General features: G+C 40.9%; 1 protein-coding gene and 1 long non-coding RNA gene across 2 annotated transcripts in view; one reads left to right on the forward strand and one right to left on the reverse strand.

The window, feature by feature from the left end:
- Window positions 1-27,995, reverse strand: part of LOC130683065 (uncharacterized) — a 108,534-nt gene that overhangs the window by 61,269 nt on the left and 19,270 nt on the right. The window lies entirely within an intron of this gene.
- LOC130683064 (immunoglobulin superfamily member 10-like) lies at window positions 7,254-27,516 on the forward strand. The gene is made up of 4 exons (XM_057499209.1): window positions 7,254-7,303; window positions 16,199-16,335; window positions 16,809-17,709; window positions 21,812-27,516. Exons 3-4 carry the CDS (start codon window positions 17,072-17,074, stop codon window positions 23,718-23,720), a joined length of 2,547 nt encoding a protein of 848 aa, XP_057355192.1. The 5' UTR covers window positions 7,254-7,303; window positions 16,199-16,335; window positions 16,809-17,071; the 3' UTR covers window positions 23,721-27,516.

Raw genomic sequence — 27,995 nt, forward strand, 5'->3', positions numbered from 1 at the left:
TTTTTTCTCTCTGTTGTTTGCATGAAATATCTTTTTCCATCCCTTGACTTTAAGTCTGTGCATGTCTTTGGGTTTGAGGTGAGTTTCTTGTAAGCAGCATATGGATGGGTCTTGCTTTTTTATCCATTCTATTACTCTGTGTCTTTTGATTGGTGCATTCAGTCCATGTACATTGAGGGTGATTATTGAAAGGTATGTACTTATTGCCACTGCAGACTTTAAGTTTGTGGTTACCAAAGGTTCAAGGTTAGCTTCTTTACTATCTTACTGTGTAAATTAACTCACTTATTGAGCTATTTTAAACATGGTCTGATAATTCTTTCTCTCTCTATCCCTTCTTATTCTTCCTCCTCCCTTCTTCATATGTTGGGTGTTTTGTTCTGTGCTCTTTTTAGGAGTGCTCCCATCTAGAGCAGTCCCTGTAAGATGCCCTGTAGAGGTGGTTTGTGGGAGGCAAATTCCCTCAACGTTTGCTTGTCTGGGAATTGTTTAATCCCTCCTTCATGTTTATATGATAATCATGCTGGATACAGTATTCTTGGTTCAAGGCCCTTCTGTTTCATTGCATTAAGTATATCGTGCCATTCTCTTCTGGCCTGTAGTGTTTGTGTTGAGAAGTCTGATTGTAGCCTGATGGGTTTTCCTTTGTAGGTGACCTTTTTTTCCTCTCTGGCTGCCTTTAATACTTTGTCCTTGTCTTTGATCTTTGCCATTTTAATTATTATGTGTCTTGGTGTTTCCCTCCTTGGATCCCTTGTCATGAGAGTTCTTTGTACCTTTGTGGTCTGGGAGGCTATTTCCTCCCCTAGTTTGGGGAAGTTTTCGGAAATTATTTCTTCAAAGACATTCTATCCCTTTTTCTCTCTCTTCTTCTTCTGCTACCCCTATAATGCGGATATTGTTCCATTTTGATTGGTCACTCTGCTCTCTTAGAATTCTTTCATTCCCGGAGATCCTTTTATCTCTCTCTGCATCAGCTTCTCTGCGTTTCTGTTCTCTGTTTTCTAGCCCATTAATGGTCTCTTGCATCTCGTCCATTCTGTTTTGAAATCCTTCCAGAGCTTGTTTTATTTCTGTATTCTCCTTCCTTAGTTCTTGCATATTTCTCTGCAAGTCCATCAGTATGGTTATGACTTTTCTTTTGAATTCTTTTTCAGGAAGACTGGCTAAATCTATCTCCCCAGGTTCCTTCTCAGGGGAAGATGTAGCAGATGCCAAAGCTGTCTGGTTTAGCCTCGTCTGGATCAAATTTTTTTGCCTTTTCATGATGATAGGTGCTATTGACTGTCAGCTGGGAGATCCACACTTTCCACTTGCTACTGGCCTTTCTTTACTGGGACAACTGCGACCCCTAGTGGCTTGTGTTGGGCAATTGTGTGTAGACTGGGTCTTTGTGTCTTGCCCGGCTGGTATGGAGAAAACTCCCTTGCTGAGGGCGTGGCCAGCAACGGGCTGCTTCTCTGCTATGTCTCTGCCCTGGAGGGGTAATGGCCGGAGGGCTGTTTGGCTTTTTACCTCTGTGAGGGTCTCACAGCTGTTGCTCAGGGGGTTAGTGCCCCCATGTTTCCCTGGAATTTCCAGCTTCTGGACTGTGACCTGGGTTGTTTCCATCCTGCTGTTGCGTCCCTGTCCCTTTAAGACTTTCAAAAAGCACTCACTTTTCTTTGTCACAGGGGCATCCGCCTCGGGACCCACTCAGAGGTCTTGCTGCCCTGTTTCCCTAGTTTCCAGCCCTCCACGCATGCACTGTTTCTGCACTCTGGTGCGGATGGCTAGGGCTGGGTGTTTAGCAGTCCTGGGCTCCCTCTCCCTCCCCGCTCTGACTCCTCTCCTCCTGCCAGGAGCTGGGGTGAGGGGCACTCGGGTCCCACTGGGCTGGGGCTTGTATCTTACCCCTTTCACAAGGCGCTGGGCTCTCGCACTTGTGGATGTAGTCTGGCTGTTGTCCTGTGTCTTCTGGTCTCTCTTTTAGGATTAGTTGTATTTGTTGTATTTTCAAAAATATATATGTTTTTGGAAGGAGATTCCCACTGTCCTACTCATGCCGCCATTTTGGCTCCACCTCTAGTTGATTTTATTTTTTGCCTTTAGTTAGCATTTGGTTGGTCTACTTTCTTTGCTGTGATTTTATTTTCTCTGGTGACATCTGTTTAGTATTAGGAGTGCTCCCGTCTAGAACAGTCCCTCTAAAATACCCTGTAGAGGTGGTTTGTGGGAGGCAAATTCCCTCAACTTTTGCTTGTCTGGTAATTGTTTAATCCCTCCTTCATATTTAAATGATAATCATGCTGGATACAGTATCCTTGGTTCAAGGCCCTTCTGTTTCATTGCATTAAATATATCATGCCATTCTCTTCTGGCCTGTAAGGTTTCTGTTGAGAAGACTGATGTTAGCCTGATGGGTTTTCCTTTATAGGTGACCTTTTTCTCTCTAGCTGCCTTTAAAACTCTTTCCTTGTCCTTGATCTTTGCCATTTTAATTATTATGTGTCTTGGTGTTGTCCTCCTTGAGTCCTTTCTGTTGGGAGTTCTGTGTATTTCTGTGATCTGTTCGATTATTTCATCCCCCAGTTTGGGGAAGTTTTCAGCAATTATTTCTTCAAAGACACTTTCTATCCCTTTTTCTCTCTCTTCTTCTTCTGGTACCCCTATAATACAGATATTGTTCCTTTTGGATTGGTCACACAGTTCTCTTAATATTGTTTCATTCCTGGAGATCCTTTTATCTCTCTCTGTGTCAGCTTCTATCCATTCCTGTTCTCTGGTTTCTATTCCATCAATGGCCTCTTGCATCTTATCCATTCTGCTTATAAATCCTCACAGAGTTTGTTTCACTTCTGTAATCTCCTTCTGGACATCTGTAATCTCCCTCCAGACATCTGTTATCTCCCTCCGGACTTTATCCCTTAGCTCTTGTATATTTCTCTGAAGCTCTGTCAGCATGTTTATGATTTTTATTTTGAATACTTTTTTCAGGAAGACTGGTTAGGTCTGTCTCCTTCTCAGGTGTTGTCTCTGTTATCTTTCTCTGCCTGAAATTTTGCCTTTTCATGGTGATAGAGATAGTTTGCAGAGCTGGCACAAGTGACAGCTGGAAGAACTTCCCTTCTTGTTGGTTTGTGGTCTTCCACTCCTGGGAGAACAGCGACCTCTAGTGGCTTGTGCTGGGCAGCTGTGCGCAGACGGGGCTTCTGATTCTTGCCCAGCCGCTATGGAGTTTATCTCCGCTGTTGCTGTGGGTGTGGCCTGCCTTGGGCTGCTCCTCTGATATGGTGGAGCCGCATTGCAGGGGGAATGGCCAGGAGGCTATTTATCTCCATGAGGGGCCTCTGTGCTCCCTGCTGCCCAGGGGGTTAGTACCCAGAATTCCCCAGATTCCCTGCTGCTGGACTAAGTGTCCCAGGATGCTTCTGTCCAACTTTGGGGTCCCTGTCCCTTTAAGACTTCCAAAAAGCACTTGCATTTCTTTGTCCCCAGGGCACCAGCTGCGGGGACCTGCTAACAGGTCTTACTGTCCTGTTTCCCTATATTCAGGACCCTACGCATGCACTGTGTCTGCGCTCTGGTGCGGATGGCTAGGGCTGGCTATTTAGCAGTCCTGGTCTCCCTCTCCCTCCCCGCTCTGACTTCTCTCCTCCTGCCCAGAGCTGGGGTGTGGGGCGCACTGGTCTCGCCAGGCCTGGGCTTGTATCTTACCCCCTTCATGAGGCACTGGGTTTCCACAGGTGTGGATGTGGTCTAGATGTTGTCCTGTGTCTTCTGGTCTCTCTTTTAGGAAGTGTTGTCTTTGTTGTATTTTCAAAAATATATGTGGTTTTGGGAGATTTCCACTGCTCTACTCATGCCGCCCTCTTGGCTCCTCCCCCTCTGCCCACTTTTTAATTGGATTATTTGTTTTTTTGATTGAGCTGTATGAACTTTTTACAGCTTTGGATATTAACCCATCAGTTATATCATTTGCAAATATCTTCTCCTGTTCAGTAGCTTGCCTTTTCATTTCCTTGATGGTTTTCTTTAATGTGCAAAAGCTTTTTAGCTTGATGTAGTCCCATTTATTTATTTTTGCTTTTGTTGCTCTTGCCTGAAGAGACAGTTCAATAAAAAATCAAGACCAATTTCAAAGAGCTTACTATGTTTTCTTCAAGGAGTTGTATGGTTTCTGGTTGTAACATTTAAGTCTTTAATGCATTTTGAGTTTGTTTTTGTATATGGTGTGAGAAAGCAGTCCAGTTTAATTATTTTGTATGTAGTTTTCCAGTTCCCCCCCCACCATTTATTGAAGAGACTATGTTTTCCCCATTATATAGTCTTTCCTCCTTTGTTGTATCTATTTTAGGTATTTGGTTTGTAGTTACCATGAGGTTCATATATAATATCCTCTGTATATGGACGTCAGTTTTAAGTTGATGGTCACTTAAGCCCAAGCACATTCTAAAAGCACTTATTTTTACTCTTCCTTGCCCATGCTTTATGTTCTTAATGCCATATTTTATGTCTTACTATTTTGTTTATCCTTTGACTAAGTAATGTAGGTCTAGATAATTTTACTATTTTGTCTTTTAACTTTCACACTGCCTATGTAGGTGGTTGATCCACTGCCTTTAATGTATGTTTACCTTTACCAGTAAGGTTTTCTTTTTCACAACTTTATTTCTAGTTATATCCTCTTCTTTTCTGCTTAAAAAAGTTCCTTTAACATTTCTTGTAAGGCTAGTTTGGTGTTGATGAACTCTTTTAGCTTTTCATTGTCTTGGAAACTCCTTATCTGTTCTTCAATTCTGAGTAATAACCTTGCTGGGTAGAGTATTCTTGGTTTTCAGGTTTTTCCTTTCAGCACTTTGAATATATCCTGCCACTCCCTGCTGGCCTATAAAATTTCTGCTGAAAGTAAGTTGATAGTCTCCTGCCAGCACTGGGCCAGCAAAGGAGAAGGGAAGTGGGAAAAAATGATGCCCATCAGTGCTTTTGTCCCTGGAGAACATTCTAACAGATCCTTGCTCCTCTGGAACACGTACTCAAAGTTGTCAGTGAATCCCCTTCATGTGTAATGCAGGCACTTTCAAACTGCTGTCACTGCCCTGGGACTCAGGGCAAGTGAGGTTGTGTGTGTGCTCTTAGAAGTAGAGTCCTAACTTCTTACTGCTTTCCAGCTCTTACTGGGGAGCCCAGTATGGATTTCAGACCACTTGCTCCTCAGTGGGGTCCTCAATTGTTTTGATATCCCTCTTGTTTGTGGGTCACCATTTTGGGGGGCCTTGACTAGACTGCAATTCCATGCTTCCTGTCCTTCTTAATGTGGTTGTTTCTTCATATCCTTAGTCACATAAAAATCTTTTCTGCTTGTTTACACTTTGCTCTCAAAGATAGTTGCTCTATATGCACTTGAAATTCTGGTTTGTCCACGGAAGGAGATGAGCTCAGGATGTCCCTACTCTACCATCTTGATCCACAAGCCACAACTTCTCTCCCAAAATTCTCATGAAATAGATACATTATAATAAAATGGGTCAGTAATATCTTTATAAAAGATAAAATGCCAGTGTTCACAAAGCCTTTTGACATCATACCAGGGCTGTGTTAAGCAATGGAATTCAGTCTAGTTATGCTTTTCTGTTGCTTTGGCTTCATCAGGCTTTCTTTGGAATATATGTCTTCAGAGAATGCAATTGTCCGTTAACACATTTATTCTGCTGACCACTTTTCAATAGATATTGAGGAGCTCTGAGCTCTGAGTTTAAGAGTGTACTCTCAGGGAATATTTTCTATGTTGCATATTTAAGCCTAATCAGGAAACATAGGAGATTTCATTGTTTTCACTACCATTTCTTTTTCTTTTGGGAGAAAGAATTTAAGTAAGGAAGGTATTGGAGAATACCCACGTACTGTGGAAACACTGAAAAAATTATTTTAATTTCAATTGAATTCAAAATCATGTGACTCATAATAGCCAAAAAGTAGAAACATCCCAAATGTCTATCAGCTGATAAGTGGATAAAGAAAATATGTTACATGGAATACTCTTTGGCAATAAAGGGCTGACACATGCTACAACAGGGATGGGTCTGGAAAATATTAGGCAAATTGTAAAAAGTCAGACACAAAAGACCACATACTATATGACTCCATTTGTATTAAATGTCCAGAATAGGAAAATCCATACAAACAAAGTAATTTAGTGGTTTTCTAGGGGCAGGAGGAATAGGGAAATGATTGCCAGAAGATATCAGTTTTGATTTTATAGTAATGAAAATTTTCTAAAATTAATACAGGTGGTTGCACAACTTTGTTAAATACTACTTAATTGTATACGTTAAACAAGTGATCTTTATGGCATGTTAATTGTATCTCAATAAAGCTATTAAAATGTGAGAGGTAAATTAAAATCATTATTTTTTATTAAAGATTTAGGTTCAAGAAAACATAACTTTTCTTGAACTATCAAGATACTTTTTATTATGGAAATTTTCAACCATATAGAAAAGCATAATGAAACCCAATGTATCTTCAGTAGTTAACAGATCTTGTTTCACCTGCACCCTACAAACTACTTTTCTACTTCATTGCATTGTTTTGAAATGAATTCATGATATCATAATGTTTCATTTTAAGTACCTCAGTATATCTCTATCTCGCTATCTATACAGAGAGATATATTAAGGTCAAGGAATCTTTTTAAAAAAAACAATATTATTTTGTATCTTATATTTTAGCAATAATTTCTTATCAAATATTCAAAATTATTGTAATTTTCCATGACATTCTCATATGTAATTTGTAGCTAACATGCTTGAATTAGGATCCAAACAAGGTACACACACTGTATTTGATCAATCCCAGCATATTTTCTATTATTGATATGGTTTTCCTTTTTGTGACAACCCTTTTGACAAACTATGTTCTTTTTATTCTTAGGTCTTAAAAATGAGCTATAATAAAGTCCGAAAATTTCAGAAAGATACTTTTTATGGCCTCAGGAGCTTGACACAGTTGCATCTGGACCACAACAGTATTGAGTTTATAAACCCAGAGGTTTTCAGTGGACTTACCTTTCTCTGATTGGTGCACTTGGAAGGAAATCAGCTCACTAAACTCCATCCAGACACATTTGTATCTTTGCGATACCTCCAGATATTTAAAACATCCTTCGTTAAGTATCTATACTGGTCTGATAACTTCCTGAGCTCCCTTCCTCAAGAGATGCTCTCCTATATGCCTTATCTGGACAGTCTTTATCTCCATGGAAACCCCTGGACCTGTGATTGCCACTTAAAATGGTTGTCTGACTGGATACAGGAGAAGCCAGGTATCTACGCCGTTTACTTCTTTGTCCTAAATAAGTAGAGGAAACCTGCCTGAAGGTGTTATATCAGTCAGTGGGGAGGCAAAGATAATTTAGCTGAAGAGTAAATGAAATCTATTAATTCAGTGATTAATGAATTCTCTTAATTCATCTGTGCATTAATGATTCATTGTTTCAGTCAACTATCCACTACTCCCGGCTTTTGGAAAAACTTGGAAATAAGAAATGTATGTGTGTGTTGCTCTTGCCTATCTCTTTTCAGCCAGTGCCTATTTTTTGGAGCTCTATTCAAGGGCTTGTGCTTGGCAACAGGAATACCAAGAGCACTGTCTCTGCTCTAACCACACGTCTAGAGGGTTACAGATAAGCATGCAATCAGGGTATGAAATGTGCTTTGAGGGGGAACGTAGAATTTGCTGTGCAGGGGGCAAGGGCCCACTGGTTTTGGCATCTGAAGGGTGCTTGGTTACTTTGGAAAGAGCAGTGGGAACTGGACTGCCATGCATCGAGGATGGAAGTGTGCAGTCACACAGGACTTGAGACTGTTGAGGGCAAAGGTGAGTCCACTGCAGAGGGGCAGGTCATCAGCTGAGCAAGTCCTCTGAGAAAACTGGAAGGTAAGCACTCCAGCCAGAGGTGGAGAGCTTTTCCTTAGGAGAGAAGGAGACCTAACTGGACACAGAGGTAGGGGAGCTCCTGCGCCTGGCGGAGGAGGTGAAGGGAGCTTGTAGAGGATGGCTTCTCCTCTGTGTCCTTGTAGGAGAGGCGACTGAGGAGGGGTCAAGCTTAGAAGCTTGAGAAAAGTGGGAAAGGTTTGAAGTTGCTGCTATGAAATATATATACTGTATCTATGTGTATAGATATGTCCAATCATATGCATGTAGGTCTATATATAGATACGTAGTCAGTTAATATAACTAGCTAAAAAGCTAATCAAAAAAACATTAATTGAACATTGTGAGGTACTGTAGAGTCTTTTAGGTAAATACGCTAAATACATAAAAAGACAATAAGGCTATGCATGAAAACATCAAAATACTTTAGTTGATGATTTAGTTCTATAGGAAATGAGTCACTAAAAATTACTTCTGCCTTGACTAAAAAAGAGGGAAATTTGGCACAAAGGTTACTTTGAAGGAAAAAGAAGGAATAAGAGCGAGCAGGGAGGTAACGTACTCAGTTTGTGCTTGACATTGTGCTGTTTTCTATTTAGTTTTCACAAAAATCCACAATTTAAAGATGAAGAAATTGAGGCTTAGAAAAGTTAGTATTTTGGACGAGTCATTTGGACACTTTATTCCCATAAATGTAGCTTCACAAGACATCTATAAGGGGAGCTATTGAGTGGGGCTTTCTCAATATCCTCAGTGTCATGGAGACAGACAGGAGAATGAGAAAATACTGGATTTTCATGTGGTCATTAGCTGAATTATAGGGGAAGGATGGTGTGCAAACAGAAAACTTATTTGAGGAATGTTGCAGTGAAAGGAGAAATAAGAGGGAGAGAACTGTAAGAGGGCGAAAATGAGTCTGGTCAGTTTCTGCAGGGTGTGAAACCTACTTGCCATTCTGCTCAGTAATAAAATCAGGCTAATATATATTGTTAGCGGCTAACATTTCACCAAATGGATTATGCCACTGATCATAAGATATTCACTTATTCTACATACTAAAGGAATAATTTTAATGAGCAAAAACAGTTCAGGAATCGGCAGGCTGTGTCAGAGATCTATAGTCCAAATACTCTGAAATCTTTACTACCTGCCTCTTTATAGAACAGGTTGCTGACCCCGGCCTCGAGAGCAAAGCCTGAGCGTGCCAGGTCCTCCTTGACCAGCCTCAGCCTCATTTCCCACCCTCTGCCTGCCCTCATCCCAGACTCCCCATGAGCTGTACCACCTGCAGCTACTGCTTCCCTGACTACGGGGCTTCCCTTTCTTTTCTGCCTGATGGGCTCCCAGGCAGCCAAACTGCCCAGCATTCACCAGTTCTAGGAAGCCTGGACGTTCCTCCAACCACCTCATCTGTACCAGAATGATCATTTTACCACTTGCAACTTTACACACTTCTGGTCTTGAATGGATAACACTTTATTACATTTATTAATATTAAATGTCTGTTGCCTTTTCAATGTCTAATTTATTGATCCTTGGCCCCTAGAATGTGCCTAGAAAAATAGTTTACCAAAAATTATTCAGTACCAACTAAGCTTTTATCATTATCGATTTCGATGGTGAGTACAAATGAGTTCACTGCCTGCCTGTGGTCTTACTATGCCCCCAAATTGTACGTGTGTGTCTGTAAAATAATTAGGCAAGCCCATTAGCACTAACAACTTTCAGTTGTGTCTAAAATATGATGTGTTCTTCTTTGACTGAGATGCTAATGATAATCCTACAAGACTCATAAATCAGTCATGTCAACTTCTCTGAAATAGTTTTCATCTTTTCTAAGAGCTGTGACAGTTTCTCATGCCTTCAGTTGCCTCACGTGCCATGTGATATGTAGTCAGATGAAAACCAGCTTCATCTATTTGTGGGCATCTTCCATTCTTAGATTCCACAAAGCTCTTGCCATTTCTTCTCTATATAATAAGGGTTTGTGGCCATTTCTCTAATAAATATTTCTTTCACAGATGATAAATTTATGTCCTGATGTTCCGCTTCCAGGCCTTACTACAAAGAACTTCTTGTTTTCATGTCAAAGTATAATAACAAAAACATTTTAAGTGCCAAACAATATATGTATTACCAACAGGGCATGTAACTCAGGTGAAGAGAAAACAGTAAAATAGGTATGACAGTCTGTGTGTGAGCAGGCACCAGCTGCCACTCTAAAACACCTCCAACTGTTAAGACACACCTCAATTTATCAGTTAAAATGTGGAAGAAATGTGGTTGTAGAATTAAGCCTATCTCCTTCCGATCTTTCCTGGGCATCCTAGACAGCACTAGGGACATACAGGTGAACAGCATGGAGCTGGCAGTCTTGTGGAGCACACACAACCTGACAAGTAATTTGAAGAGTGGGTGACAAGGGTAGGAGAGGAGAAGTGAAAGGCACTAGGAGAAAGTAAAGCAGGGAGCCTACCCAGAAGAAGTGCTGTCCTGCCTGGGTCTTGAGGGCATCAGTAAAGGTGGAAGAATGTGTGTCAGATACCAAGTGTATGGGAAGTGGAAGGAACAGCATATACCAGAGGAGTTCAGGCATGGCAAGGTTGAGGCATGGAAAGCATTTGTGTGTGACTGGAACCTAGTGTGAGGGAGGCAGTGGAAGTGAATGATCTGATTTGCATCTCAGGTAAAATACCTGAAGTCCAATAATAGGCATACCAAGATGTGAGCAAAAATAATTCTGTGATGAGGCTTAATTAAACCAGAAGTCTGCCATGATCTTTGCGATAGCAGGGTCTGAGCCCAGGATACTGATAAGTAGGTAAAGGGGCATAGCTGCTTGGTAAGTGGGTGACTGAAAAGAGCCTCTTATGAATGTTCAAAGGCTTTCAGGCTTTTCAGCTACTTCGAGGGCATAGTAAACTTTAAAGTGTGCTGAAGAATGCTGAGTAGCCAGATATATATGGCATTACCTGTCATACTGAGGTACACACTAAAGGGTTGGGAGTCCTTGGTCAGACGGACTTAAGCCTTTGAGAGGATTTGTGCACATGGGGGAAGGTGATCTGACCCTGCCCAGCCTCTGCCAATGGGATAATGTTCCCTTAAGTGCCATGTCCAATGCATGATATGGGAGCTACTACCGGAAATGGCATGGAAGTCCCGGGTTGCATTTTATGTAAGATAAAACTCCGTACCTCTTATCAAGTATTTCAGTGATCAATTACTTTAAATAGGCCCACCAGAGTGGTGCTTTTTAAATGATTGAATATAAGTGATATTTGAATACCTGAAAGAAAAGGCTTCTGTGATTCAGAAAGGCTGAGGGTAGCCCTCGTGTTCTAAGACTTTCAGGCTTCTGACATCACGGAACTGTCACCCTGAATGGGCCGCCCCTTTACGGGGACACAAAGTTCTCCCTCCCCATTAAACTGTATCCTCCTCCAATGACTCTGCCTCAACCAATGCATCACCAAAGTCAGGTGCACGTGTCTGCACTTGTGCCCTCAGTCGCCCCGCCCATGTTCACCTGAATCCTCACCCCTTACTGATCGCTCCCACCTGTGTCTCTGTCTCCATTTCTACTGAGACTAAGTGAGACCAGGCCAGCGCATCTTATAATTCAGGTGTTGTTCTTTTGGAAAATGGGAAAAGAAAGTTTGTGTGTTTAATGATTACTTATGAAAACAGTTTATGTCTTAAAGGGCAATGAAATTCTAGGACTCTTAAAACATTGAAATGAGGAATTAGAACTAAACTACTGTTAATAAAAAGTGACAATCATAAGCATATCATTATGTTTCCCTAGATAAGGAAACTATTCACTCAAATAATATTTACTGAGTATCAGATACTTTCTAGGTATGGGAAACACATCAGTGAACAAGACAGACAAATCCTTGTGTCTATGGATATAATATTGTGGCAAGGGAAAGTGTTATTTTTTTTAAGAAATCAACAACAGAATTTGCAAATGTTTTTAAATTCTAACAAAAATATTCAAAGTGTTCAAATATTAATTAATAAGAAGGGTACAAATGACAATAATTCAATTGTCATTTTTCCTAGATATAATAAAATGCAAAAAGGACAGAAGTCCCTCCAGTCCTCAGCAATGTCCACTTTGCATGAACCCCAGGACCTCTAAAGGCAAGCCCTTAGCTATGGTCCCAGCTGTGGCTTTCCGGTGTGCCAAGCCAAGCATTGACCCATCCCTGAAACTGAAGAGCCTGCTGATTTTGGAAGACAGTGGTTCTGTGTCCATGTCTCCCCAAGATTTCATGTCACCCTTGGGCTCCCTCACATTGAATCTGACAGACCAGTCTGGAAATGAAGCTAACATGGTCTGCAGTATCCAGAAGCCCTCCCAGACATCTTCCATTATACTCACTGAGGAAAATGACTACATCATGCTCAATACATCATTTTCAACATTTCTGGTGTGTGACATAGATTACAGTCACATTCAGTCAGTTTGGCAAGTTCTGGCTTTGTACAGTGACTTTCCTCTGATACTAGAAAGGAGCCACTTGCTCCCTGAAACATCACACCATGGCTACAAATATAATCAAGTGGCTCCTGAGCCCAACGACATTTTTACCAACATAGAGGCTGTTCTCAAAGCAGATCCCCCTTGGCTAATGCAAGACCGAATTTCCTTGCAACTAAACAGAACTGCCACCACACTCAGTGTGCTGCAGATCCAGTACTCTAGTGATGCTCAGGTCTCTTTACCAAGGGCAGAGATGAGGCCAGTGAACCACAAATGGACCATGATTTCCAGGGATAACAACACTAAGCTGGAACACACTGTTTTGGTCGGTGGGACCATTGACCTAGACTGCCCAGGCCTGGGAGATCCCACCCCACATCTGGAGTGGGTTCTAGCTGATGGAAGTAAAGTGACAGCCCCTTATGTTAGTGAGGATGGACGAATCCTAATAGACAGAAGTGGAAAACTGGAGCTCCAGATGGCTGACAGCTTTGACACAGGCACATACCACTGCATAAGCACCAATTACGATGATACAGATATTCTCACCTACAGGATTACTGTGGTAGAGCCCTACATCAAAGCCTACCACGAAAATGGTATTCATCACACAGCATTCATTGGTGAAACACTTGACCTCCCATGCTATTCTACTGGTATCCCAGATGCCTCTGTTAGCTGGGTTCTTCCAGGAAGAACTGTGCTCTATCAGTCCTCAAGAGACAGACAAATTCTCAACAATGGCACACTAAGGATATTACAGATCACCCCAAAAGACCAGGGTCATTATCGTTGTATAGCAGCCAACCCATCAGGTATAGATTTTCTGATTAACAAAGTTTCAATCAAAACAAAAGGGCAAAAGCCAGTGGACAAAGATGTAGAAACAGATGGCTCTGGACTGGATGAGCCTAATCCCGCTGCTCACTCTCAAGAGCCCCCAGTCGCCCAACCCTCTACATCTTCTCCAGTGGGAGCTGCAGTGGGAAACCAAGCCTCCAGCACGAGCAAGAAGCACAACTACCAGGAACCAGTGCACCTGGGGCGTGGAGATTCAACAAACCGCCTCTTTAGGGAGCGCAGGAAGCAGTTCCCTCCCTCTGCTCGGAGAATTGACCCACTACGCTGGGCAGCACTTTTGGAGAAAGCTAAAAAGAATGCTGTGTCAGAGAGGAAGGAGAAAAGCACAACAAGGCCACCTGTCCTGGTCACCCAGCTCCTGGACATACACGGTGAGGAAGTGGACTCTTCAGGCCTGCTCCCTCCAGATGAGGAATTTATGGTCCTGGCAACTGAAGTTCCCAGTGTTCTGGTAAGGACCAGGGCTGCCCACCCCAGGACAGTATCTAACAGCCCTGTGACAAATACAACAGCTGGCACCAGCATCTACCCCATTGCAAGTCCACAAACACTACCACCAGGGAAACCAGTAGATTCCAAACGGTCTGCTGCTGCTGAAACGACAGCTGTGTCAACGGACGTAAACCCAGCCACATCAAGCAAAAGGCAAGGCACAGCCAACCAAAAGGTACCCACCATCTCTCCTCCGCTACCTGAAGCAACTCAGTTTCATGGCAGTGATGACATGGGGAAGAGGAGAGAGCATCTGGAAACTGCCCATCCAGTAACAGTGGGGACTTCAGCTGAAGATGTCAATATCAAAATGCTTCGTAGTGCTAACAGCAAAGCTGATGTGTTCTCAGGGGTGGTAAGTGCTATGGAGAGTCATCAGACATCCGTAACAGGAACCAGTGAACCCAGGAGTAATCGCATCTCTTCTCCCGTGACTCAAAAGCTTAGCACCTCTAAGTGCCTCTCGAGCACACACACTCCTGCACGTTCTCAGTTACAGATTTCCAGAAATAGTACAACTAACATCCCTCTGTCTGGACGCTTTGGAAGACGGAGGAAAATCTGGGGCAGGGGGCGATTTATCAGCTCATACAGAACTCCACTTCTCCGACAGCACAGATACAGCTTTGTGAGACCAACTTTCAGAGGCTCTTCTGAAGAAAGTGCCAGTGCATTTCCAGCCACAGGGCACAACATGGGCTGCCCATCCTGTTCTCCCAGAGAGAGGCTCGCCACTTCCACAGCAGCAAGGCCTTTTCCAAGTTCTTTGCCCATTTCCTCCACTAAAGCTGAAATTGCCACAGTCACCGCAGCAGCATCTACAACTCTAGTCCACAGTCCTTTGTTACCATTTGAGAACAGACCAAATGTAGACACTGAGAAAACAACACCCACGATAAAATATTTCAGTGCTGAAGGTACACAAGTGACTCCAGCTGGTGCAGTCATGACTCTTGCCTCAACGGCCCGGGTATTTATGGAAAAAGCTCACATAAAAAATATTGTTTACCCAAGTGCATCTAACACCGGTGAAATTAAAAGAGATTCAGTGATTACATTACCTCTGCCAGGTCCCAGCACGAAGCCACCTATGCCTACTTCTATAGTCATTACAAGATTTTCAAGAAGGAAAATTCCCTGGCATCAGATTTTTGTAAACAACTATATGCAAAAAGGGAGGATAAAGAGTCACCATAAATTTGGTTCACAAAAGAGCAGAAACACAGTGCTTGCTAAAATACCCCCTGCTTTACCCAGGAATAAAGTTTCCCCCACCTTCCCTAGCACAACACTCTCAGCAGGTGTGATGCAGATTCTATCAGTAACATCAGCTGCGACTCACCACAATCTCACCGCAACACACAGTCCTGTCAGTGTCCCACCGGTGAAGCAGCTGCTCTTCCCTCCTGTTCACACTATACTTCCTAGTATCTCAATCAAAGAATCAAGTACACATTTCATATCAATGCAGACAGCCATACTGACGACTCCCTCTACTGCCCCTGTGTCTATCATCAGTAAAACCCAAATAATCAGACCCAGGACACGAGAAGTCCAAAGGAAAAAGGAGCCTCAGGAGAACAGGAATCACCCAAACACCTCTCCAAACCAGAGTTCTGGCTTCAGCACAGCCAGGGCTAGGACACCTCCTGATCTCACTGCCCATGAAACTTCAGCCCAGCCCAGTGTCTCTGTTTTCACTCATTCTCCCATAGAAAGCCCAAAAGGAATCTCAAGCATAATTGGTCTTCATCCAAGAACCCTTAATCTGACAGATACAGGTGAAAGGCTACCCCAAGAGAGTACTCAAACTTCTAGCACAACTGCTTCTGAAACCACTTTGTCCAGCAGACCACACCAGACTACACCTAGAAATACAATCCCTAGGCACTCAACCGTGCCACCCCTCCTGAGCAGCTGTGCTACTCCAGCACCCATCCACACCTCCCTGCCTGTGAACGATCAAAGTGCAGTTACGGGTAACGTGGCAAGTCCCTCTTCCAGGATAATGACAAATATAATGGCCAGGCCCCCTGAGTCCTCAGGGCACAACGCTAATCCAGAGGAATTAGCGGCAGAGATTGCTACACCTCCCAAAGCTCGCCCAAATGCCAAATACACAACAGGAACCACCCACTTTCTCTATTCCAGTCTCTTACAGTCTGCTCCTGTGCCAGCACTAACAATAGTCAAACCACAGAGTTCTAAATTGACTCCCTCTCCCTTGTCAGAAAACCACTTCTGGAACAAGTCATACCGAGAAATTGCTGAAAAAGGCAAAAAGTCAATAGTGAGCATGTTGCCCACCCCAGGCTTGCCAGAGGACACCAATCGTGTTTCAAACTGGGATATACAGGAGACTGCAAAGAAAAGTCGCTTTGATAAGATACCAGTTCAAATAACAACTTCTGAACTCCTTCCCTTTGACTCTTTGTCCAGGAATATATTCGAAAGGCCCAGAATAGTTGGAGGAAAAGCAGCAAGTTTTACTGTTCCAGCTAACTCAGATGCCTTTCTTCCTTGTGAGGCTGTTGGGACTCCCCTCCCCACCATCCACTGGACCAGAGTCTCATCAGGTATTTGAAACTGTTTCTTTAAACTTAGTCTTCTTTGGTTATAAAACAAGGAAAAGATTGTGCTATGTTTCTGGAATCAACCCCAGTTTCAAATTTCTCTAAGATACAGAAACTATTAATGTCCTCATTTGACATTTTTGCCGCGTGGCTTTTTTGCTCATTAAAAGGTTTTAAAACATGTTAATTAGGAATGTTTAAAAAAAATGATTTGAAAGTGGATCCAAAGAAATGTGATATGAAAAAGAGAGAATGGGTATTGCATTGGGCCATCTGGATTTTAAATTAAAATTATGGTGATAAGAAATTCCAGGAATAATTTTAGCAATCTGAAGAATAGGCATCATAACTTTAAATATATTTGTTCTCAGGAGCCTAACAAAAAGATGGCTTTCCTCTTGAGACTTCCACTTGAACAATTTATGTCTCCTATCTAAACTTTGATGACCTATTCCTATAAATTCCTTTCTTACCAGGACTTGATTTGTCTAAAAGGAAAGAGAACAGCAGGTTCCAGGTGCTCCCCAATGGCACCCTGGCCATACAGGAGGTGGACATTCAGGACCGTGGACAGTACCTGTGCTCTGCTTCCAATCCCCTGGGCACAGACCACCTTCACGTCACCTTGTCTGTGGTTTCCTATCCTCCCAGGATCCTGGAGAGACGTAACAAAGAGATCACAGTCCATTCTGGAGGCACTGTAGAATTGAAGTGCAGTGCTGAAGGTAGTCCAAGCCCTATGATTTACTGGATTCTCGCAAACCAAACAGTGGTCTCAGAATCCTCTGAGGGGAAAAGGCAGGCCCTAGTGAAATCTGACGGAACGCTGGTCATCCACAGTCTCAGCATCTATGACAGGGGCTTTTACAAATGCATGGCCAACAACTCAGCTGGCCAGGACTCACTGCTGGTTAGACTTCAAGTCATTGCAGCCCCACCTGTCATTCTAGAGCAAAAGAGGCAAGTCATTGCAGGGATGTGGGGTGAAAGTTTGAAACTGCCTTGTACTGCAAAAGGAACTCCTCAGCCTAGTGTCCACTGGGTCCTCACTGATGGCACCAAAGTGACACCATTACAGTTGATCAATTCCAAGTTGTTCTTATTTTCAAATGGGACACTGCATGTAAGAAATGTAGCTTCTTCAGACAGAGGCACTTATGAATGTATTGCTACCAGCTCCACTGGCTCAGAGAGAAGGGTGGTAATTCTTACAGTAGAAGAGCAAGAGACCATCCCCAGGATAGAATCTGCATCCCAGAAGTGGACTGAGGTGAATTTTGGGGACAAATTACTACTGAACTGCTCAGCCATTGGGGAACCCAAGCCCAAAATAATCTGGAGGTTACCATCCAAGGCTGTCGTCGACCAGTGGCACAGGTAAACCATACCTTTGTGTTGAGATTACCTTCTTTATCTATTTAGATGTACAACTTCTGAAATGAAAAGTCATACAGTGAGGCTAGCAGTTTTAGAGAGCCCTTAGACTCTGCAAGTAACTCTGAAGAGACCTATTCCTTTTGAGATTAATATAATAAATAATATAAAAACCAAGATTCTTTTATGCTTAACTCTGAGGCCAACTTGTTATTGAGTTTATATAGTTAAAGAGGAAGAAAATTTTCATTTGCTTTCATACTTGCAACAGTTTTAAAATGGTAACTGTGTAAGCACACTCATAATTCCTCTATCCAGGAAAGAGGAGGGAATTTTGTAATGCAACCAAGGCTCTGGAAAGACATACTCTTACTTCACTCTTGAAGGGCCTCCTATCCAACATTTTAAATTTCAGTATAATCTGTCATTTCTTCTAGCCTAAGATTGCAAAGCACTTTATGAAAGTCACAACATTAAGACCTTCACAAAGTGAAATATATTCCGGATCTGCATCACTCCAATGCTGTCAGACACATAAATACACATACAAATTTCCTCTAATATGCTTTGTTACAGGCATATTCATTTTTATCTGATTTTCTGTATAAATTAAACCCTGTCTTTGAAAATAATTATAGCTTATAAGAGTTACTAAGTTAGGCCATTTGCATGACTTTGTGCAGTGGCTTTCTGTATGACAGAAAAAGATGGGAGTGAGCATTTACATTTTTTATATTTTCTTATTCATTAATAGAAAATATCCATGCAGAAGAGAATAGACATAATAGAGTTGAATCTGTACTCATGCTTAGATGTTGAAGAATAGACTTCTTTTTCTAGTGTCACACTAAAAGCTGGTTTTGAATGTAGTAAGTGAATTTGGCTTGTGATCTTTTATTCAAAAGTAAGTGTTAATTTTCAGGTTTTTCAATAAGACATCAAGATTATCTGGCCGGTGTCAAATTGAAATTAGTTTAGATTTTAAATGTTTTTAAATGCTGAGTTCTAAGATGTAAACTTTAGGAATGACATGTTTACTATACATATAACCATTTATGACATCAAATATTTTTGATGTTTCATCAATTTCTGCATTTACTATTATATTAGCAGGTCTCATTTGTTTGCCTTTAAGTACTTATTTTATTAACGTTGAATGGAAATTCTCTTTTCAGAAATGAATGCATTTAAAATAAATTCCATGGAGCATGGGGATGATTCATTTACCCAGAGAAAGCTCATTATTCTGTGTAATTTCCAACACCATTTTCATTACCCATCCATCACCATTTCATTACCTATGCAAAAAGTATAAAAGGCATTACATTTGTGATGGGAGTAAGAAATAAAGTTCAAAACCTAGCTTGTAAAGATGAGGCCTACAACATTTATCTTCATTAAGTCAATTATGGAAAATGGAAATCTTTTGTCAAGAGGTATGAAAAAATGTAAGGGAATGTGTTAAAGAGTTAATCCAGAGGAAGTCTGGCGACTATTCTAAAGCACATTACCGCGATATCTCAGAATAAACCTTAACCAAATGTTCCAACAAATCTCTGAGATATCGAGCAGAAGAACGGTAGTCTTTTCACATTTTGTTTTGGGAAAGTACTTACAAAACATGGAAAGATAGTTCATACTATTGAAGAGGCAGCAGAGTATGTAAAGATCACAGATGCTATCATGGGCCACCACAGGTACTGGTGTTTTTGACAGTGAAATTCAACTTGTTTGCTAACTGAACAAGCCAATGATTATTTTGCAACTCACTCCTAAAAAAGGCCAGAATATTCATGACTTAGATGCTTTAGATAGGTCAACAGAAAAAGAGCACTTCTATTGAAAAATCCTTACTCTTCCTACTTCTTAGCTTTAGAAATGTGAATTTTAGATTCTGAAAATTAGAAATCTTTTATCAAAGCTGTGCTTATCCAAGTCTACTCCATACTCCACCATGACCCAAATAAGCAAAACCCTTTCACTTTCTGAAAACCACTCATCAGCTGAACCAAAAAGCCTTCTCTGCATTTTTTCCATGGTCCCAGACTCCAAGCACTATCAGTCTACCTCGACTACTTTCAACATATGTGTCCTACACCACGGCACAGAACTGTACTTCCTCTCCTTTGGAACCTTGCTCCTCATGACCTGACCTGGGAGCTTATTCTAAGAGCAGACCTCAGGTTCCCCTGATTGCTGAATCAGAACTTTCACTTAAAAAAATCCCCAGTGAATCATATGCACAATAAAGTCTGAGAAGTGCTGCGTTAGGAAGACTGCAGATGCCTGCACAAATAATTCTTTTTCTTTTTTTGGATAAAACTTTTATTTTCAAAAATAAATTCTCTTAAAAATACAAATTTGTAATAAGAAACAGCTATGGTTCTGTTTATTTTTATAACCTCCAGATTCTTCAGCTTTGGGGGATGTCACTATGAATCACTGGTTTTCAAAGTGTAGTTCCCTGCCAGTGTAAGTATTGCCTAAGAACTTGTTGAATCAGAAACTCTGAGTCTGTATTTTCAAAAGCAATCTGTGTTCTTTGAAGCCCTCCAGGTGATCTTAGTGCATGCTAAAATTGGAGACTAGTTCTCAAACTTATTTGTTCACAAGTCACCCGGGGTATTAAACAGTGGGTTCCCAGTCCCCAGCCATGTATTGAATCCGGTCACTGAAACGTGAACAGGAAATCAGGGCCAGTGTGATTCTGGTGCAGGTGATAAGGGAACCGAGTTGAGACCCTAGGTTTAGAGCAGTGGTTCTCAGACTTACCTACACAGCAAAACCTAGGAATCCTGACACCGAGGCCACAGTCCACACCAATTAAGTCAAATTCTGGAGGTGGGACTCAGGTAGTCATCGGTATTTCATACCGCGTAAGTGATTTGAAGTGGTGCACACAAGTTTGAGAATAAGTGCTTTTAGAAAGCATTAGGAGAGAATGAGGAAGGAAAAAACATTAGGAAAAATACAAGGTTTGAGAACCAGCCCTGTGACTTGAGACAAGTCATTAAGTCTCTTAAGTATCAGTTTACTCAGCAGGACAGTGCCCAACTGGCTAAAGATTTAAAAATAAATGCAAAGCCCCTGGCAATTTCCATTGTCTTTACTAAGTGTATCCATTATGATTTTACCTTGGTTTAAATGCCAGAGGAGTTCCTTCCACCCTTGAGAAAAACACATAAAAAGAACACCAGCACCTTCTGTAATGTGGTATCACAATGCCCTCTTACCCCTGCACTTCTTACACTAGGTTTGCTAGAGAACTTGAGGCTGTTTGACTTGGTTAGCAGCTATGAAATGTTCACACACTTCTTTCTAGTTTAACCTACCTGCTTAGCTCATGTTCCAAAAAATTAGAAGAGAAACATTACATAGATTGTCACTATGGGTGTTCTGGATCATGGTATTAGCCCCAATTCAATTTCCACTGGTCTTTGAGAGGCTCCATTTGGTTTTACCAGGCAAGGTCTGCCATCTACTGGTCAATTGTGGGAATAGCACACTGGGTAGTGGCTTCAGAAGAACACCAGTGTTTCCCACAGGTCAGCATAATTACAGCTGTCCTGAAAGGGCACGTGCTACAGCAAGCTTCTGAGTCATGCACTGGCATTTTCTCTCTTCATAACAAAGTGGAACTTATCTTCTAAACAAGTAACTGTTGTTACTAATATCTCTAATAAGTATAATGCCATCTTTTCTGATCAAGTATGTAAGTTGTTCTTGACTGACATCACAAAATGATCACTTGACATATAAAATGGTCAAGGTCACATGCCTAGGAACCTACTATTTCTACCATTCTCCGAACCATTATGATTTTTTTTAAAAAAACCACCATGTAAAAGAGATTCACTTGAAATCCACCTGAGAAATAACTATTTACATTAAATTTTACCCATGATACCTATTCAGTTAGGTAATTTCATCTTTTTCAGCAAATGGCTTAGATAACAGTAAACAAGCTAGTGCCCAGTGTAATTTCTTAAACTATTCATTAAATAGTTTAAGAAAGTGTCCAAAAAGCTAATGCTATATAAATTAAGGACTGCTCCCCGCCCCTTGCTGAGAGCTGCACACTCAACTTCTTCTCTTCTCTCCTTAGAATGGGCAGCCGGATCCATGTCTACCCAAACGGATCCCTGTTTATTGGATCAATAACAGAAAAAGATGGTGGTGACTACTTGTGTGTGGCAAGAAACAAGCTGGGAGATGATCTGATACTGATGCATGTCAGTCTAAGACTGAAACCTGCCAAAATTGACCATAAGCAACATTTTAAAAAGCAAGTGTTTCATGGAAAAGATTTCCAAGTTGATTGCAAGGCTTCTGGCTCACCAATACCTGAGATATCCTGGAGTTTGCCTGATGGAACAATGATAAACAATGCAATGCAAGCAGATGACAGTGGCCACAGGACCAGGAGGTATACCCTTTTTGACAACGGAACCCTATACTTCAACAAAGTCGGGATAGCAGAGGAAGGAGATTATACTTGCTATGCCCAGAACACTCTAGGGAAGGATGAAATGAAGGTCCACCTAACGGTAGTAACAGCTGCCCCACGGATCAGGCAGGGTTACAAGACCAACTCAAGAATCAAGGCTGGAGACACAGCAGTCCTTGACTGTGAGGTCATTGGCGAACCCAGACCAAAAATATTTTGGCTGCTGCCTTCCAGGGACATGATTTCATTCTCTAAGGATAGGTACACTTTTCATGCCAATGGGTCTTTGTCCATCAGCAAAGTGAAACTGCTCGATTCCGGAGAGTACGTGTGCGTGGCCCGGAATCCCAGTGGGGATGACACAAAAATGTACAAACTGGACATTGTCTCCCAACCTCCATTAATCAATGGTCTATATACAAACAAAACGGTCATTAAAGCCACCGCTGTGAGGCATTCCAAAAGACTCTTTGACTGCCGAGCTGAGGGATCGCCGTCTCCCCAAATCATGTGGATCATGCCAGACAATATTTTCCTCACAGCCCCATACTACGGAAGCAGAATCACGGTCTATGGGAATGGAACCTTGGAAATTAGGAATGTGAGGCTTTCAGATTCAGCCGATTTTATCTGTGTGGCTCGGAATGAAGGAGGAGAGAGCATGCTGGTGGTACAGTTAGAAGTGCTGGAAATGCTGAGAAGACCAACATTCAGATATCCATTCAATGAAAAAGTAGTTGCCCAGATTGGAAAGCCCACAGTACTGAATTGCTCTGTGGATGGAAATCCGCCACCTGAAATGATCTGGATTTTGCCAAATGGCACACAATTTCCCAATGAACCACAAAATTCTCAGTACTTGATAGCAAGCAATGGTTCTTTTATCATTTACAAAACAACTCGGGGTGACGCAGGAAAGTATCGGTGTGCTGCCAGAAATAAAGTTGGCTATATTGAGAAACTAATTGTACTAGGAATTGGCCAGAAGCCAGTTATTCTTACTTATGCAGTAGGAATAGTTTACTGTATCAGTGGAGACTCTCTTTCACTGCACTGTGTGTCTGATGGAAGCCCTAAGCCAAATATCAAATGGACTGTACCTAGTGGTTATGTAATAGATAGGCCCCAAAGTAATGGAAAATATACATTGCATGAAAATGGCACCTTAGTCATCAAAGAAGCAACAGCTTATGACAGGGGAAACTACATTTGTAAGGCTCAAAATAGTGTTGGCCATGCACTGATTACTGTGCCAGTAATGGTTGTAGCCTACCCTCCCCGTATTACAAATCGCCCACCCAGGAGCATCCTCACAAGAACAGGAGCAGTCGTTCAGCTCCAGTGTGTGGCCCTGGGAGTCCCCAAGCCAGAAATCACATGGGAGATGCCTGACCACTCCCTGCTGTCAAGGGCATATAAAGGGAGGGCCCATGGAATTGAGCCTCCGCACCCACAAGGTACCCTAGTCATTCAGAATCCACAAACCTCAGATTCTGGAGTGTACAAATGCACAGCAAAGAATCCGCTGGGTAGTGATTATGCAACAACTCATATTCAAGTAATCTGACATGAAATAAAATTAGTTGAACAAAGCCAACATCTGGACAGAGTTTATTTTTTGGAAGAAGTTTAATCAAAGGCAGCCATAGGCATGTAAATGAATGAGTACATTTACAATATTAAATTTATAATGGACATGCAAAAAAAAAAGATTTGTAAATAATGCATTATGAACTGATACTGATTTCTTTAATGGATCTCAAAACAAACTTTTAACTTAAGGCACTTTTATTTTGCCAAGAGATAACAATGTACATCAAAAGAACTTTCCACCATAAAGTAAGAAATGGTCAATGTACCTGAATTCTTCATTAAAGAATGGACTTTTTTCTTTCACTACCAGTTGCCTAGTGTCCACCTTCTATCAAAGTTACAAGCATGGCACTAAGAACAGAGACAATGGAAAGTATTAAATTTGCAGTCTCGATGTAAATTTATCATTTTGATGTATAAATATTTGTGTGGTTGGTTTTTAAGTATTTTATTAAACCCTAGAGAAAGTAAGAGCTGAACTGTTTTGATCATGAGTCACATTTTGTGCATACTGAGCATTGTCATTGATGGGGAATACAAAAATGTCTTAGTAACTGCATTTAAAAATAAATGCAGGCTAACTTTTCCATATGTAAAAAAAAAATGAACAACTGCACATACTAAAATGTGAAAAGGGGTTGATTATACCTTTGTCCAAATAAACCAATTAAAAAGGTTTAAAAAGACAATGAAACTTCTTTAAAACTTCAAAATCTAGCTCAGTTAAGCCTGGTTTGGAGCTGTTTTGTAAGAAAAATTTTCCAAGGAGGAACCATTGCTTTATGAACATTTTATTTCATTAAGTGGTAATCCTTTATGGGACTGGAAAATGTTTGGGAAAATCCAGATAATGCACATAATGAAGTTTCATTGTACTTAAAATTTGATCAACCCTACACAAAATGCTTTTTGTAATTCACTCTATTTATTTATATTGCATGCTTAATTCAACCTGCATCAATTTGGGGGACACTAAGATTCATTCTTTCTAATTCTAGAGGCTGGGATTTCCCAGCGAAATTTCTCCAACATCTTTTCAATTATTTACCTGTTATATAAGGATTATATAGGAGCCTTAGTAAGTGAGAAAGAAAAAGAAAAGGCCCTTGGGTCTTGCTCAGATATCAGCACATAAAACTGAGAGCCATATTAGCCCCTGCCGATCACTTGAGACCGAGGGAGCTCACTACATCGTGTTTTCAGTGCACCAACTTTCAGCAGGCACCACTTTAAGAGATGACCCAACTGCTGCGGTCTCTGATGTTGGTGCCCTGGGGCCACAAGAGGCCAAAGGACACTCATCCTCACAGTGATGCCCTACTTCCGGGCCAAGAGGAGTAAATCAAATGACAAATGCAGCCCTACTAGAAAGGAGCCTGCAGGGTAAAGAGGTATCCCTAAGGGCTTCTTAGTCCAACTGCATTGGAGTCCAGAGTCTTAAGGGGAAAGGGGGTCTCCATCTGATCTTAATTTCCTCTGTACCTGGCCAAGTAAACTGCCAGGTTCTGCCAAAGGCTAGGGCTTTCCCTTGTGATCATTTTAATGCAAATTAATGCATCAGCTAGAAAAGAAAAATGAGACCTCTCAGGATAAAGGACTGAGTGGGAGGAAACATGGTTAAGACTAGATTAAAATTTCCAATTGCTCTATAACGCGCAGGGGAAAACCAGTCCCAGGTTTTCCCTCAACTTTCCATAGACTCTTTATATTATAGGGCCTTACCATGACTTAGCTTCCTCACCTAAGAAAAAAGAGGAAACAACAACAAAAAAGGTATACCCACAGCTTTCATGTGCAAAGTGATTAATAAATTAATTCCACTAACTTCTGCAAAATATAAAGTGCATACAAATGCTATGCAATTATAACACTCATTCTTGAAACAGTATTACTGCTGTTTGCAATATTGAACTATAAAAATATATGGTTCAAACTAAAAACTGGCATTTTAAATACCATTAATTCTTGAAAGGAAAGAAAACAATCAGGACAGAACATGACTTACTCACTAGGCACAACATTCACATTTCGGTCATTTTGCCAAGGCAGTCATTACATGGATATATTATTTTGAAGAAAAATAACTTCATGAACTCTAGGTATGGTTCTTGAAAGGAAAAAAATACAAAAAACCCTGATATACAAAATCAGCTGAAATGTAAAGATTTGTCTTCTGAAAGCAGATAGAATTTGTTAATTTAGTGAAAAGAAATGGTCTTTAATGTTTTGGCAAAGTCTTTCCCAGCCCCGAGTAAACACGAAATGAGCAGGCTGGAATGAAAGAGTTTCACAGTGTACAAAGCAGTTCACATGGATGCTGCCACAGGAAAGTAAGCAGACATGGATTTCAGGTCATTTGCATTGAGTCAAACTTTGCAATGAGTAACTCACCTAGGAAGATATAAATTATTTATATAATGACTTGAAAAAGAAATCTAAAGTCATACCAGCTACATTTTTTTAAAAAGTAGTTCTACGTGGTTTGCTCATTACAAACAAATCTATTCACAGTATGCTTGACTACATTACATGTAAAATCATATGGCAGAAGAAAAAATGAATTAACACAGAACATGGGAAAATATCCCCCACATGTTTTAAAATGCCCTGCAAATTTCACATTCAAAATTTTATGCATCTAAATCTAAAAAAATATTATATGGAATACTCTTAAGTTACACAAACTGATAATAATTTACTGTTTTTTACTCTAATAGGAGCAAATTACCACATACTGAACAAAGTTAAAATAGTTACTATTTCTTTATAATAAATTTGATGTATAATTTACTTTACTTGTGCTTTTTGCACCAATTTATAAATACAGTATATGCAATACACAACTGAGACTGACACTGTTAATAATTAAATTCAAAATAGCAAATACTTACCATAGAAAATAAACAGCAAATACATCTTTTATGAAAACCAGAACCTTCTGGACTTAAGGGGCCAGATTCTCTGGAAACCATGTTAAATTTGAGCACTGTGGAATCTCAGGCCAGCTGTGAGATTTTTTTTTTTTTCTCAAGTTAGCACAGGGTTCAGGAGAACAAAACTGGACAGGCATTTTTGCCAAATCTGGCAATGAATAATTGTAACAATTCCACTGTGGTTCATTTGGGCCTTTAGAATTTACATGTTGTACCTTCACAAAGACTCTGGTGAATGATCTTGCCACTACTGGCAAGTACATTGATCAGTACAGCAACTCCTAGAAGGCTTCCATGTATCTTAGCGTGGTTCCCCTAGAAGCCTTGGTGGAAGTTCTTGGTCTAAGAAGTTAAAGTCCTTATTAGCAACAATCTGTTTCAGCACCTTTTGACCACAACGAAAGCAAAGAAAAATCCTACATAAATAAGAACAAAGTTTATAAAGTGCTTATGAAATTACAGATATTTCAAATTAGAGCAATGCAAATAAATGTCCATGTTACCATCAAAGGTGAATGCGGAATAAAGGGGTCACTTTCCTGTCAAGATCTGACATGCCTTTTGAATCAGTAGTTTGGTCCGGCACAGTTTGCCAAAAAAAAAAGAAAAAGAAAAACACCCACACACTTCATCATGAATGAATACATAAATATTTTAAATCTATCATAATTCATTCTTTCTGTAACAATGAGATTCCAAAAAAAAAAGCACCAATTTTCAAAAGGTCTGCTACTAAACTCTTCCTGGAGTAGGCCTGCCTGAACCACACTTTTAAACCTATTTCGAAGTTGAATGCAACAACCAAAACACCAAACCACACCTCCTCCTTTGCTTTTTTTTTAAAGACACATTTTTAGGAAATCTAGCATAAAACATAGAGAAACTTCAAAGAAATTAAAGAATAAAGGGACATTTCTAAAGTTGACTAATGCATTGAGTTTGAGTTCCTATTTCTCAGTGCAAACACAAAACTGCATGTCTTGTCCTCTTCCAGGTTCAGAAGTGTGATGGATGCCCATAGGGAGTCACTCCTTGCTGTGGCTGGTTACCTAATGAGAAAAGTAAATTCAAATAAAATCGCAGATGCAAAATGATACACAGATAGATGATACCCTCTTGTCACTGCTCAGTATCAGCCTCAGGAATGGGGGAACACACTGGCCAGGGAGTATACAATGCTAGACGGGAGACCAGAAGTGGCAGGTCTAACTACCACAGCTGAATTTATTCTGCAGCAGGGCCAGCCTACATCAGAGTTCCACACCTGCCAGCACAAGGCCTTGGGTAACAGTAATTGGCCCATCTGAACCAAGAAA

Source organism: Manis pentadactyla, chromosome 1, assembly GCF_030020395.1.
Source record: "Manis pentadactyla isolate mManPen7 chromosome 1, mManPen7.hap1, whole genome shotgun sequence".
In the NCBI taxonomy this organism is placed as follows: Eukaryota; Metazoa; Chordata; class Mammalia; order Pholidota; family Manidae; genus Manis; species Manis pentadactyla.